The sequence below is a fragment of the Cinclus cinclus genome, chromosome 4 (assembly GCF_963662255.1).
Source record: "Cinclus cinclus chromosome 4, bCinCin1.1, whole genome shotgun sequence".
Lineage (NCBI taxonomy): Eukaryota > Metazoa > Chordata > Aves > Passeriformes > Cinclidae > Cinclus > Cinclus cinclus.
Genome location: NC_085049.1, coordinates 32,983,422 through 32,998,668, shown reverse-complemented (window position 1 = coordinate 32,998,668; position 15,247 = coordinate 32,983,422). Strand labels below are relative to the sequence as shown.

Below are 15,247 nucleotides of genomic sequence, written 5' to 3'. Positions count from 1 at the left end.
AGGGGACCATGCAGACCCAGCAGAGCGATGCTCTCAAGTTACCTGTACAGTATACATAATGTTCCTTCATATATTAGAGGGGAAGTACAACTGACTATTTCCCATGTATGACCAGATAACAAAAACTGACCTCTTGACCTTGTACTTCCTACACAGATATTTTATAAAAGGAAAAATTTTTCTCTAATTTTATGATACAGCTGGTTTTATACTACATGAATCGAGTCCATAGCTGGAATAAGTTGATTAACACTCTCTTCTCCATCTTCTGTTTTTAAAAAGGTTTTCAAAAATTGCTTGCCCTCTTAATTTTGTTTAAAGAGCGCTAAGTTGTTTTTTTTCTTTTAGATACACTCTCAACAGTTCTGCCATTTCCTGGGGTTTATCTTTGAAATCTCCTGTACTGCAGTAGGTTGCATAATGCAACTTTTGCTTTAAAGTGAGGATTCAACATAGAAGAGTTTGAACACATTAACTGTTACCAAGTGCTGACATATACCACGTTTTCTAGATATACTTGGCAAAGTATCCTAAGGAATATCAGAAGGCAGAAAATTGCAGACCTGCAGGAAACCCCTTACTTCTATTTCAGCCAGTAGTTTAAAAAATGATCTTTAGCTCTTTTCTTACACAGAGAAAAAGATTACTATCAGCCTTGAACCTTTACCAAAGTATAGCATACAATAAATTCATTTGTAGAGGGAAATCTTCCTTACGCAGCAGTTTGTTGAAAAAGCTATGTGCATGGAGCAGTTCTTTCTATTAGTGCTTTACTTCAGGCTCAAGACTATTTTTTTGTTTTATAGTGCTGGTGTTGGAAGGACAGGCACATACATAGTGTTAGACAGCATGCTGCAGCAAATTCAGCATGAAGGGACAGTCAACATATTTGGATTCTTAAAACACATACGTACCCAAAGGAACTACTTGGTGCAGACTGAGGTAAGAACAACATATAAATAGCATGAGACTATTACAAACTTTCTGTTTGCAGGAGGAGAGATAATGCAATCCTCTTTCTGGCACCACCAGACAGACAGAAACCAGTCACCTGACTGGATTTTCCCTTTTGCTTCCCTTGGTTTTATAGAGACATCCTTCTAGGCATGCTTAGAGCAGTGCATTAGAAATTACCTTTCCTTGGGCTGTTGTCTGTTTATTAAGGAGGACTCAGATGGAAGCCTGTATAAATCATGCTTCCTGCTGTAGTGCTTTCTTGGCAGGATTTATGTTTTTGTCACAGAGCTTTTTGAGGAAGCACCATTGTCAGGCGTTCAGATCTTCACTAAACCTCATCTATTTATATTAGGCAACAAAATATGAAGATAAGCTGAAAATATGAAAAAAACTGTTTCAGACACAAAATTAAATATAGATGCTTTAAACTGAAGATTATATATAGAATATTGAAAGACCGAGAGAAAAAAAATAAGGGCAACAGCAGGGCATTTGAAAGTCTATTTCAGGTTTCAAGAACAGGTGGTTAGATTCCCCAATGCCTTTCAATAGAAAAAAAAAGTTAATCAGCAGCTAGGGTGTTTGTTCCAAAGCATGTGAGGGAGAAAATACAGTTTAACAGTAGGAACTAGGGGTAGGAGTGGCTTGAAAATTTGACTCAAGGCTGTGCCTGCATGTCTACCTCTATGCTGTTAACACAAGGTATCACAGGTAGTGAGGATTTGGTACTATATCATACATATACATGTGTACATGTATGTATTGCAAGTGTAATTTTCAATTGTGCTTTTAATGTGTGTACTGTCACTGCAGAGGGACAGCCTTCAATGTAAAGGATCACATCTGAGAAAACCCCTGTGAAAAAATACTGACCACATCTGAAGTGGCAGCTTAACCAGAGGTGTCCAGGGGAATCTGAAAATCATGAGAGCTCAGATGTTTGGTTGTGTTTTCCTAGGAGCAATACATCTTCATTCATGATGCATTGGTTGAAGCAATACTCAGCAAAGAAACAGAAGTCCTTGAGACTCATATTCATGCCTACGTTAATGCTCTCTTGATACCTGGACCAACAGGAAAGACAAGACTGGAGAAACAATTCAAGGTGAGCTCCCTGAGATAGTAATGTAAAAATTTAGATTTGTAAACCTAAATGACTTAAAAGTAGGTATATCAACACAACGTTCATCAGCTTTCTCTATCTAAAATTTAACTGCTGAGCCTAAATTAAGATTAAACTTGTCAAATGAATGCAGTCAGCTGGGACAGAATTATTTGCATACTCTTAAACAAGGAATCCACCCAAAAGATCCAGAAAAAAAGAGATCATGAGAAATAGCACAGTAAGTAGATTTTTGAAAATTTAACCACATGCCTTTGCAGGAAGATCTCAAAGGTAAAACCGCAGTCTGGAAAGATACCATTGTGGCAGATATGTCGTGAGCTATACTGATCAATCAGTGTACTTCCCTCAGGGTACAGCACTGGCTAGATGACAGACTTCACCTTCAAAAATATGGTTATTGATCTAGGGTTCAAGAATAATTTGAAGTGCTAAGAACAGTGAAGAAAAAATATTCTGGTAACTTGCTAAGTAGTTTAGACAGATAACTAGATAACTAAAGTTAAGAGAGACAGCAAACTTGCAATATATGCAGCCTTCTGTTTAATGCAGCTTATGAAGCAATGGCTTTTCTACAGTTACCTGACTTTTTTTTAACTTCATTGTTCCAGTTACTGAGCCAGTCTAACACACAGCAGTGTGATTATTCAACTGCACTCAAACAGTGTAACAGAGAAAAGAACCGAACCTCATCTATCATTCCTGGTAAGCTTGTTCAAATCCTCAACAAGAACTGAAGACATCTGCATTAGTTTGGAGCAATGTTCTGTAAAGTACATATAGCGAAGAAGCGAATTAGGAATTGCACAAGGAAAAGCAAAATAGATGTCTGGATTGCACTTTATCCTGATTGATGTAGCCCAGTGTTATCATTACTGTGAGATGTGAGATATTTGCTATAATATTATAAGAGTAATTACAACATACTTAGGAATTCATAACTTTTTTACAGTGGAAAGATCTAGAGTGGGTATCTCATCACTGTCTGGTGAAGGCACAGACTACATCAATGCTTCCTATATTATGGTAAGTCAGTTAATATATTGGTGAAAAACATGGAACAGCTGTTTTCCGAGCTGCCATTTGGCTGATTTAGGGTGGCACAATCCTGATTTTGAAAGCTCCTTTCTTCTATTATTCACTCTGCCTGAAAGAGTTACCTCCCCCAGGAAGTACTATTGCCATTATTACTGGTATTAAGTTTGGTTTAGTGCATTGCATTTTAAAAATCTGTAGAAACAGAAATCACAACATAGCTTTAAAAACCATTAAAGCTAAATCTTTATGAAAAGATCTTTTGAGATGAACTAAATGTCTAAATGTGTTAACTAACAAGTTAGTTTTTAATGGCTATATTGTGGTTTGTCTTCCTACCTCCCCATCTTACAGTGCTTTTACAACTGGCATAGCCTAAGATACCATAGTTCATCAGCTTTCCATTATCTTTTTGCTCTCTGGGTTTTCTTCAACTCTTTCCCCCTTCAATAGCTGAGAGGGAGGAGTAAAATGCCTTCTGGACATTCAGGAAAGAGATGGCAAAGCTCTGTGCAGTGGTATGTGTGCATGATCTTTTAGGTGCATTAATGCATAGGAACTCTCTTTCATGGTAGAGGTTGATCTATCTGTACTAATTAAGAAACTGCCTGGGATTTTTTGCAGCTCTTTCAATTCTTTTATTTGGTCAGGTAGTCAACTCCTCTGGAATTATGGATCATGTATTTTTATTCTGGGTTGGCAGTTTGAGTCTCCTCTGATCGCTTTTGTCAGCTTTTTTTAATCATTTTTTTTAAGTCTTAAAAATTGTTTTCATATGAAGAATATTTCAGAAGAATTTTTATATTTTTGTAATATTTGCAGGAAGCCAAAAAAGGAACAAGTGTGCAATGTATTATCTAGGTTCTTGTTCTGCCCACTAGAAGCTTCCTTTAAGCATTGATACTTGGGCAGCAATTCTGAATCTGTAATTTTTTTTTGTTTGTTTTTGCAGGGCTATTATCAAAGTAATGAATTCATTATTACTCAGCATCCCTTACTACACACTATCAAGGATTTCTGGAGAATGATATGGGACCATAATGCCCAGTTAATAGTCATGCTTCCTGATAGCCAGAATATGGTGAGTTCCATGGCTGATTGTTGTGAGTTTGTGTTTGAATTTTATTAGTATTACAGTTTTGAAGTATGTAGGATGTGAGAAAATATATTGGATTCTTCAAAAAAAAAAAAAAAAAAGAAACAGTTAATAATACCAAGCTTAGTATAAAATCCCCAAGTCATCTAGCCGAAATCTAGAAATCTTTGTCTAGGCAGATTGTGATTGGAATGAAAACATATTGAGTCAGTCCAGTATGATTTATACAAGGAAGCAAACAGCAGAAGTAACCATTATGTAAGGTTAGTTTTTGCACCACGACTTCTTAGTTGTAATATGGCTTTTTAGCCATTATTAGATAAGGGCAGAAGTGGGAGGCTGCTGCTCTCACAGCAGCAGCTGGTCGGACCTGGGCAGGGCCAGGAGCACCAGTGGCCAAGTATTCCTCATATATAAAAGAGGCCTGTGGGGAGCACGAGTGGCCAGGAGCACTGCCAGCTTGATGGGCACACAGGGCATGGGGCAGCAGTTCCTGCAGGAGGGTGTGCAGGAAGGGCACTGAAGCCCTGCCAGCTTGACCAGGCACCAGTGGTACCCACCCAACACACAGCCATGGCCTCTCTGAGCTCTGTATCCACCACGACTGCAATCCACCCCACCGTCCCTGAAACACACACAGCTGGCAGACAGGACACATGACAAGGAGGATTCCCTATCCATATGGCCATTTTGATTATTCAAACTAGGAACAGGATTTTATTTTTTAAAAAAAATCTTCATTTCTGCTGTCAGACAGAAAGAATGCTCCCATGAACTTCTTTCTGCACTTTCAGATAATCCCAGGACCACATATACATTAGAACACACCAACTAATTTATCATATGACCATGGACTATGCACTGCACAGCACAGCCTGAAGACCGGGCTGGATGTGTGGCACGATGCAGCACTACAGGTTCACAGCTGTGTAGGTCCAGAGGGTATCTTCTGGTCAGGATCACTACAGAGGTGTTTGAAAACCAACACTTTGCCATTGTTATCCCACTCAAAATTTGATTTGTCAATTTAAATCTAGATGACTGGATTGATTATATATGTGACACATTCTTTATTAAGTTGGATTTTGTATTTTTGAGAGCTTAACATTACGTACTTTTATGACTCTATTTTTGTTTGTTTTTTTTTTTTTTCCTGGAGGCTGAAGATGAATTTGTGTACTGGCCAAACAAAGATGAGCCTATAAACTGTGAGAGTTTCAAAGTCACTATGATTGCTGAAGAGCACAAGTGTCTGTCTAATGAGGAGAAGCTGATAATACAAGACTTCATTTTAGAAGCTACACAGGTAACATTGTCATAAACGTATAACTCAGGACTTAATTTTTTAAAGGAAATGCTCACATATTGTTATATTTTTGATGGTAAATGACTGATAAAAAATCCATGCCCTATAAACATCCATGGAGGGAGTAATATCTATAGGGTAATATGATGACATGGGGAATAGGGTAGTCCAGCCTCCACTGCATCTGGAGGCTGGAGCTGACAAGATGAAGGAAAAGAATAAAGAAAGTCAATCTTTTTCAAAATTGATTTATGGGTTTGTTTATTGATTTATTTATTTGGTTTTCTAATCATTTAGGATGACTATGTACTTGAAGTGAGGCATTTTCAGTGTCCAAAATGGCCAAATCCTGATAGTCCTATTAGTAAAACTTTTGAACTGATCAGCATCATCAAAGAGGAAGCTTCCAACCGTGATGGGCCCATGATTGTACATGATGAGTAAGAACTGCACTTTTCTGTTTGCTTTGATATTTTTCTGTAGAACCATCTTTTCACTGAGTGAAAGCTGCTGAAATAAGGCGCAAAGTCTGCACTTAACAGTAGTGCTGATGCTCCTGTTCCAGCTGCATCAACAGGAGAAACATTTTTATGTTATCATATTTGACTTCAGTTCTATCATTTTGATACTCTAGATGGTTGTCAGGTAGGTCACTAGAAGGGAAGTCAGTTAAGACTTCATTGCCTTTTACTGAAAGAATCAACTATCTAGATGAGGAACCATACACTTCTCCAGCTGTTCAATAATGACAAAAGAAATAACAAAATGTTGCAACACTGAAGGACCCAAAGCCTTCAGCATTTGTTTAGTAGAGGGTTGTAGAGAAATAACTCTTAAGAAGTTGTAGCCAGGTGCTGTGAAAGTTTCATTGAGCCAGTGCTGGGCAGAACTGTTTCAGATATTGTAAATATCACATGACAGAAATTCATCTTACCAGTTTCCCCCAGAATTTGTATTTTTTTCCAGCTATAAACCTGACCCAGTTTCTAGAGATTTTTGGTTGTTTTGTTTTGTTTTGGTTTTTGTTTGTTTGTTTTGTTTTGTTTTTGTTTTTTGTTGTTTTGTTTTACTTTACAAAGGCATGGAGGGATGACAGCAGGCACTTTCTGTGCATTAACAACTCTGATGCATCAACTGGAAAATGAGAATTCAGTGGATGTTTACCACGTAGCAAAGATGATAAATCTGATGAGGCCTGGAATCTTTACAGACATTGTAAGTAATAAGCAAAATGTGCACTTTTTTCCCTATGCATGACATTATTAGTGTGCTTAGATCTTAGGGCAACATCACTGAACTATTTGCATCTTAGTTTCTTCATTAATTAATCAAAACTCTTCCAGTCTTCTAAAGGTGCTGTAGAAAAGGAAATCTTCCTGAAAAGAATTCAGATGATCAAAAAAAAAAAAGGAAAAAAGCCAGCAGACAAACAGTAACTCTAATCCTGTCCCCAAATTTGCAACTGACTTTAACAAGAATCAGATTCAGCATATAGTATTTATTTTAAAATACAGTTTTCTCCATTACCTTTACTGTGCTCCCTAATGTTGTGCTTTACATTGTGTACAGGGGGAGCCATTAGTGAGAAAATAATGAAGCTGCTAAGCAACGCAATAAATTCTGGAGCACAGCACATTAACAGACTGACACATCAGCCGTTAATTAATTTTGAGCAACAGTGTCACAAAGTAACTATTTCTGCCAACATCCTGAGTGTATCCTCTTTTCTTCTCCAGGAACAGTACCAGTTTCTGTACAAAGCTATTCTCAGCCTTGTCAGCACAAGACAAGAAGAAAACCCTTCAGCATCTATGGACAGTAATGGCTCAGCTTTACCTGATGGAAATGCAGCTGAAAGTTTAGAATCCTTAGTTTAATTAGAACATCAAATCAAACATACACATCACTGCATCACACCAATCACACCTGGAGTTTACCATTATTATTTTCAGTTTTATACTTTGGGTGGGGAAAATCTGTCCAATCAGTATACATATATAATCAGACCCCAACCATTGCTCAAACCAAGTAATTTCTGTTATATACGACTTTACTGTGGAACTTTTATCATTAACAATGTGTGCCTTTTCTTGAAAGATTTCTTGTATTACATTGTTACATCTGGACTAACTTGATTGACTTTTAAAGTGTTTCTAATAATTGAATTGTGGTATGTTTTTTCAGTATTCTTTTTTTTTTTGATTTATCTGGCTTTCCTTTTAACTTAAAATTACCACATTTATAGATTTTAGGGAATCCTCAATTACAAACATGTCATGGGTTTAGTATTTGGTTTATTTGCTGTATTTATAACAATTTACATTTGCTAGAAATGCAACTTTTAATATAGTAGAATGTAAATAAAATACTGTTCTACATAACAGTCAACATTTTAAGACTTCAGTTAGACATTTAGAATAGTAATCTGATACTTACTGTAAATACTGCTACTTCTGTAGTGATCCATGGACCAAATTTATATTTATAATTGTAGATTTTTATATTTTACTACAGAGTCAGTTTTCTAGTTCTGTGTAATTGCCTTGTTAAAATGATGTAGTCAGTATGTTTTTACTTTAACAAAGTCTTCTGATATATAATTGTGCATCTGAAGCAATCTACCTTCATATAGCTGCATGTGATTTTAACTTTTTGTGGGAACTAGAAGTCTTTTGGTTTGAAATGAAAAGTTTTTATGAGACTAACACTGTACTTGGCATTGTTAAATTGTTTTTACCCTGGTATTGCAAAAATAAATATAAATATTCCAGTCTGTGCTTAGCAGTCTTCCACATAAACAGTCTGCAGTGTCATGCAGGAGGGCTTTTACCTACAAGAACAAGGACTTAAGGCTGATCTGCAGACAGCTGCTCTCCTATGGAATCCACAAGTTCAGGAGACATTTGTAGAAAACTATGTTTTTTAATCTGTGCTCCTACCCATACCCCTAGTGTCCACATCAGCTCCTTTTGTAGCTTGTCCTTTCACATCTCCCAGTCTGGTTTCCCACATGTTAATGGGCTGTCCCAGGTGTCCCAACTGCCTTGGCTGGCCCCCTCCCAAGCTAGACCCCCTCAGCAGTGTGGAATTGAGGATAGGTGGAGCTGCAACAAAACCAAAATAAATTTAAGTTTAGAGGAATCTAAACAGCAGAAACTTTAAAGAATCCTCATACTATTGATACATGAAAAGAGTGTGAAGGTCCTAGAAAAGGAGACAGACTGGCACAGAATTTCAAAATAGCTAGCAGCAAGGCAGACCTTTTCATGCTCTTACCCTCTTTTGTTACAAGAAAAATAATCATATTAACAAAATAATGTATCACTGAGTCACAGGGATGGTGTAAGGCTGGAAGGGACCACTGAAGGTCATGGAGACCATGTCACACAGGGGTGTATAAAACTGTTACAATGTTTCTTTGACCTTCAACAACTTCTCTTTATAGCCACAGAAGTACAGTCCTAGAGGTTATGGAGTGGTTGAATCCATTTGACTCGGGACCCTGGAGTCTCAGGATCCTTTCCCCATCCACCAGAGCTGCATGCTGGATGATGCCCCTGTCAGCCCAATGGCCCTGTGCAGGTCAGCCAGGGAGCACGCAGTGCACATGTTCCACAGAAAGACACGTACATGCACGCACAGGATGGTAGAAAAAGGATTCATGACACAGAGAACAGGACTAGGACTCAAGATGGAGGCAGGACAGAGGGCCATGGTCAGACACAGGGCATGAATGGGTGAAGGTACTGACCAGCAGCCAGCACATGCACACGCAAGCACCTTTTACCCCTTTTCTCTCCTTGTTCCAGTGCCTATTACTTTCCTGTTCTCCTTAGTGCCTCTGTTTCTCCAATCTTATCTATATCTTTGCAGCTAAAAATGTTCTTACCTAATTACTTTCATGTGTCAGCTTTGCTACCCTATACCCAAATGTGAAACCTCAAATGCTGCTGCTTAGATCATCTCAGCCACAATGGTGTTATCAACTTCCCTGTTATTTCTTACCTCACAAGCTTTTCTTTCCAAAAGCCATCCACAGAGCTTGGCCTTCCCTCACATAGCTTCCATTTAGCACCACCAGACTTTATGGCACACTTCCTAACTCCTGTCAGCTGCTCATTCTTGCTCTCTCCAGCAAGTTTCTCAGGATCTGTGCAGGTAGCTCAGCTTTCACCTAGGGGTGCCACCCATGTGCCTGCAGATACAAGTATTCATCTCTTCAATTCAAGGCTATAATTAGTTCAATAAATAATTCAGAGGGGACCTACTTTTCTGGGCTAAAACATCTTTATTCAGGTTTTACACCTTTTTTTTTTTCTCTTTTTTTTTAATCATGTAGTCTTTGCCATGGTTGAATATTTGGTAATTCTGAAGTTCAGGAAGAACAGGACAAAGACAGGACTTCTACGTGCAATGTCCCTAGCGGAGTTAAATGCTTTTGAGGAATAGGATCTAGAACTGTTTTAAATTGCAGAGTTTGGGGGTTGATAGGAGTTATAAATGTACAGGTGCATTGCACTAAATGGTGCATGTTTTTGTAAGAACTACACTTAACACATTTTTCACAGTATTCAGGCAAAAAAATGGTGCACACAATGGTTGTGCTTTGAGAAAGGGACTATTTTCTTTTTCAGGTGGCCTGAAAAGGTGGCCTTACTACTTCCTCTAAAGCACTCAGATTTGCTGACAAACTCCATTTGCACATCTAGGCTAACCAGGACAGCAAGATTATGTACTTCCCTCTTATTATTCAAAAATTACAGAAAAATATTTTATATCCTAATCTCTAGGGGTGTACATACCAGAAAGGTTAATTGTGATTTTATGGCCAATTGAATATGGCTAATTCCATAACCTTATTAGTAGATACTGTACTTCTGCACTTCACCACATTAGCATCTCATGCTACTTCTTCAGTCTTTTCTGGAAAACTGGCTTGTTGCCTCATATATCAAATAACAAGCATGAAGTTATCTTCTGCTAATGTATTTACAGTTTCATACAGTTGTGTATACCAAGTAATTTTTAGGCCAATTAATTGTATTATGTTTTTTCAAGCATCTATGGACCAAAAGCAAAAAAGGAATCCTCCTTTCTAAAATCCCATCCTGATATAACTGTTCCTTTCAACTTAAATGTTTTGCAGACATTTTAAAATTGTAATCCAAGGAATCAGCTGTCATTCAAAGTTTCTTCCAGAGATGTTAGTAATCACATTCATCATCTTAGCATGCCGACAAGTTATTTAAAACATAAGTGCTTAAGATAATCTCTTTACTCACACATATTGGTTGTGATCTAGAAAAAAAAATAAGAATCATAAAAAAAATCTTCTATAATCTTCAACTGTGATGGATTATAGATTTTAATAAATGCGTGTCAGTTCCTCCTCAGACAAAGGCCATATTCTAATTAATTTTTTTCTTATAATCCAAGCTACAGACTCAAAAGACATATAGCCTGCCTTTTCAAACTGGGTCAAGTGTGGAGAAGATGTTATGTATCTCTGGCAAAAAGTAAGATATTAATAAACAACATCAGGTTAAGCTTTTTTTTCTTTACAAAGCTGTAAGTCATGTGTGACAGGGAAAATTTGATTAGTGATCCTCCTAACAAATCGCAAGAGAATTGAGAGTTTAAAAAGAAAAAAAACCAGGTAATTTACTATTACAAACTTTTTAGTGTTTGTGACATGGAGATATAATACCTATGGAAAAGCTTTACAAGAAACAGCAATGAGTAGTGAACAGAAATCATAAAATCTCGTCACTATCAGTACAACAGCAAATCAGCTAAAGACTTCAAAAAATCATTTGACTTCAAAAATCAGTTGACAAAGCTTGTTAGCAATGTTTTATCACAGTGCTTTACCTGGCTTTACAGTTCTTTGCTATGTCCTAGGATAATGTAACTTCAGACAGGTTGGAATTCCCTGCGGTAAATGCTTACTTCAGGATGAGTTTAGCAAAGTTAAACTCCTTTCTCTCTCATTCTGAAGCATAAACAAAGCAAAGGAGGAGAGGAGCAATATTGTCTTGTTGGAGTTAAAAATGGAAACAAAGGTCCCACTGCTCCCCTAGGTCTGAGGTATCATAGGTTACAGTCTTAGTTTTCACTGCTTCCCTACAGCAAGGCCCATGTCTGACCATCCACTTCTGACAGGTTTGTGCTTTTCAAAGGGACAAGGAAGAGAAGTTCCTCTCAAGCTTTGGTGATATCATGTCCAACTCCCCTCCATTTGAAATGGCATTCTTCCCCTTCAAAGCCAAAATAAGTAAAAGGGGGGGGGGGGGGGGAAGACCCTCTTAGGGAATGGAATTCTTATGGCTTATGGAATTAATTTCTTTGTTTCCAGAAAGTCACAATCTGCACATAGTAGTTTAGTAGGAATATATTTGAGATGGTCTGATTTGCCTTGATAAATTCTGCTAGACACCCACAGCTAAGTTTCTTTTTACTTCCTGCCATCTTCTTAATTTTCCAGCCTAATCAAAAACCCTAGAACCTATTTTTTTCCCCTCCCATAAACAGCTATTTTGCTATGAGCTCACATGCTTTTCCAGCATTGTCACTTTTGTACTCTAGTCCCTCCAAGGGATGTAATTCCCACCTGTAGGAGCATCTGGAGCTGAGAGAGTGCGAAACACAGAGGTGAAGAAGCAAGTCTGAGTGTAATGGGGCTCAAGCACCTTCATCTCAGAAAGAAACTGTGATCTTACGTGTCATGAAGATCTGGCAATAGTATAAATTCCAAAATGAAAAAATGAGAGACACACAGTAAAACAATCTTTTCCTTGAAGCCTGATCTTCTCCTAAGAGCCTTTCAGCACAGGCAGTGATAGCAGAAGCCATGTGTTCAGCTGAGCAAGATCCTCAGCTGAGACAGGCTTTGAGACAACAGGCTGTGAGACACCAAGGTTCCATTCCTTCCTGGGGCACGGAGATATCACACATTACTGTTCTGTAGCTTACTACTTCACAAGTTGTCTTTGTGCCCAAGAAAAAAATGTGCTGCAAAAAAAAATCTCTTGAGATTATAGCTGAAAATTATCTAGATACAGATATACATGTGTCTATATATATGTATATATAGATATAAATGGGCACGTTTAAACAATCCTTGAAGAGTCTTCTCCTATAAGTCTAGCAAGAAGTATGCAGAGGTATTTCATGCACATAGAAAAGTCCATGTGTAGGCATCCTTTCAATATAACTGTCTATATGGAAAGCAAAATCTCATTCAGGTACATCTTATTATTAGACTGTAAAGATGACATGACAACAAAAGAGAGGATTTCAGATTTATTTTTCAAGCACTTTCATGTATAAGATACAATTATCTTTCCAGTAATATGTAAATAGAACTGAGAAGTATAATCTCCATACAAAAAGATAAGCAATAAATTCATTTAAGTCTAAACATAGAAAACAAAATGCAGCATTGCACTGGGAATTAGAAATATATTCCAATATAAAATGTTTCAAAAATAGTAGCAGTGTTTCTTGATAGAAACACTGCAGTGCTCATTTTTTCATGCTCCAAAAATATTAGATACTTGTAAAAATTCTGATTTTCATCCCATACTACATTTCCAAGGCAGAAAAGCAAGTACGGTGCATGCATATATACAGAGGAACAACTCTGTGGTTGTGTATTTGTGGGCTAAGGGAGGGAACAGGGAATTTTCAAGTAAAATCCTGGTCTTACTAAGCACTGGACTGAAAGGGACCAGCAGATGTAAGTATAACTTTAACCCTTAGCTGGAGGCCATTAATCTACCTGGAGAAGGAGGAGGCAGCAGAGAGCAGAACATTCATTGCAGGCTCCATCCTTACCCCAGCTGCATCTACCAGCCAGACAACAGACCAACAGCCTGTGAGGAAAGTGGGAAGCAAAATAACTTTGTGGAGATGGTATTACGTGATATATGCACAGAACAGTAACAGAATCCAAACTTGATATTACATTACAAAAGCATTGGATCAGTATAAAAAGTCATTCTCTTTCACAGTAATACTTTGCCCTTCATTCTCCCTTCTCCCTTTGGCTCCTTTCACCTAACTCTCTAGCAATTGCTACTTCATTGCATCTGCACAAAGAAAATCCTAATCCTGAGTAACAAAACCTGGCGATCAAAATTTGAATTGTTGTTATGGCTGCTTTTCTTGCCATGCAAAACAACACCTGGAATTCCAGCCTCCTGGAACTGTGATTACAGCACTGGTTTTCGGGAAGGAAAAGGCTGTGCGTTTATCAGCAAAGTGCATTTGTGAGCAAATCTGAAAGCAGACAGCTTCCTGCATCAGTATTCACCTTTAGAAAAGGGAAGCTCTAGGCAGGTGCACAGCTACCAGTGCAAATACAGCCTGCCCACAGCATTACAACTCACAGACCTGACTGGTGAAGTCTAAACCATGCTTAGACTTTCAAGGTGGTATAGAAATCCCTAAGCAAAAGCCAGAGAAGCAGCCCTGAAATGAAAGGAGGTCATTGGTGCTATGTGACAGAGAAGCTGCACTCAGGATAAAGCTCAGGTCTGGACTGATGGGGCTAAACTGCAGCTAGAGCAGGGCTGACACATGTGACAGCACAGCACTCAGCAGCAAATGAGCTGGTACACTGGCAAACTCCATCAGTCTAAAGTGGCACTGTATTGAGTAGTAGGCACAGGTTCCCAAATGAACGCTTCAAAACCGTGATAGCAGGACAGAAGCTAACTCAAAAAGTGGCAATTTAAAACTCTAAACCTAGTGCATTTCAAAGCTGCATATACTACACTATGTATTCCCTTTGTAACAGTACTTAACCTGGATGAGGCATGCAGTCTAAGTGGGAAGAGTATACACATCATTTGGAGCATCTTCTAAGCACAGTAACTGTGTTGTATTTCAGATTGCCCTTCCTGCTGCAGAGCTAAATGTTAATGTGCTCTCTCCACAGCACAAGGCAACACGTAACAGCAGGTATTTCAATATATTGCAACCAGCTTCCATTCTGTAACAAGAAAGGGTATGGGGGAAGTTTGCTTTAAATGTCATCCCTCCTCCAATTAATTTAAATTTACATTCATTATAAAGTGATTAAAAATATTAAGATTAGGTCTCTCTACATTTCAAATATTTAAGAACTGAACATTTTCAAGATTCAATAGGATCTTATTTGCTAGTAGTGCAGAATTTCTAAACTTTTTTTTGCATGTTTTTATTGTGAAAACATTCATGAATACTGCTAAAGTGAAAGGAATAACCAGACTTAAAATTTAAGTATCATATTCATCTCCATTTCTCTGAAAAATTATTTTTACCATATGAACAATCAAACTTCATCCATGGAGTTCATTACCCAGATTTTTCTACCACAGAATAACCCACTTGGAGATTTTTCTTTCAGCCTAAATTTGTCGCAATAATAAACCTATACACTTAAAAGATAAACTCTAATAACAAAAAAAAAAACAACCAAACCCTTCTGAGATATTTCAGAAAATATATAAGGAAAGATCTGATTGATGCTGAAACATGATGAAAGCTTAACAATTTTAAGAGGAAAATATCACAACCTATGAGTATCTACAGTTTCTCCATCAAGTCTGGTGGCAGGTTTTATGGAAGCCAAGATTTGTGTATGAAAGGGCAGGTGCTGCCTTTAGCTGGTCCAAACTGAGATTCTGAAAGGGGAGGTGGGGGAACCAAAAAAACCCCAAACCCTGATTAAATCCACTGCTTTCAG

At 37.8% G+C, this 15,247-nt stretch overlaps 1 protein-coding gene across 1 annotated transcript in view; it reads left to right on the top strand.

Moving 5' to 3' along the window:
- Positions 1-7,394, top strand: part of PTPRZ1 (protein tyrosine phosphatase receptor type Z1) — a 126,342-nt gene extending 118,948 nt beyond the window's left edge. The window contains exons 23-31 of the mRNA XM_062492500.1: positions 807-942; positions 1,916-2,062; positions 2,692-2,785; positions 3,033-3,106; positions 4,068-4,196; positions 5,371-5,517; positions 5,815-5,957; positions 6,597-6,732; positions 7,254-7,394. Of these exons, the coding sequence (XP_062348484.1) occupies positions 807-942; positions 1,916-2,062; positions 2,692-2,785; positions 3,033-3,106; positions 4,068-4,196; positions 5,371-5,517; positions 5,815-5,957; positions 6,597-6,732; positions 7,254-7,394 (1,147 nt within the window). The remainder of the gene's footprint in view (positions 1-806; positions 943-1,915; positions 2,063-2,691; positions 2,786-3,032; positions 3,107-4,067; positions 4,197-5,370; positions 5,518-5,814; positions 5,958-6,596; positions 6,733-7,253) is intronic.
- Positions 7,395-15,247: the final 7,853 nt, after the last annotated feature.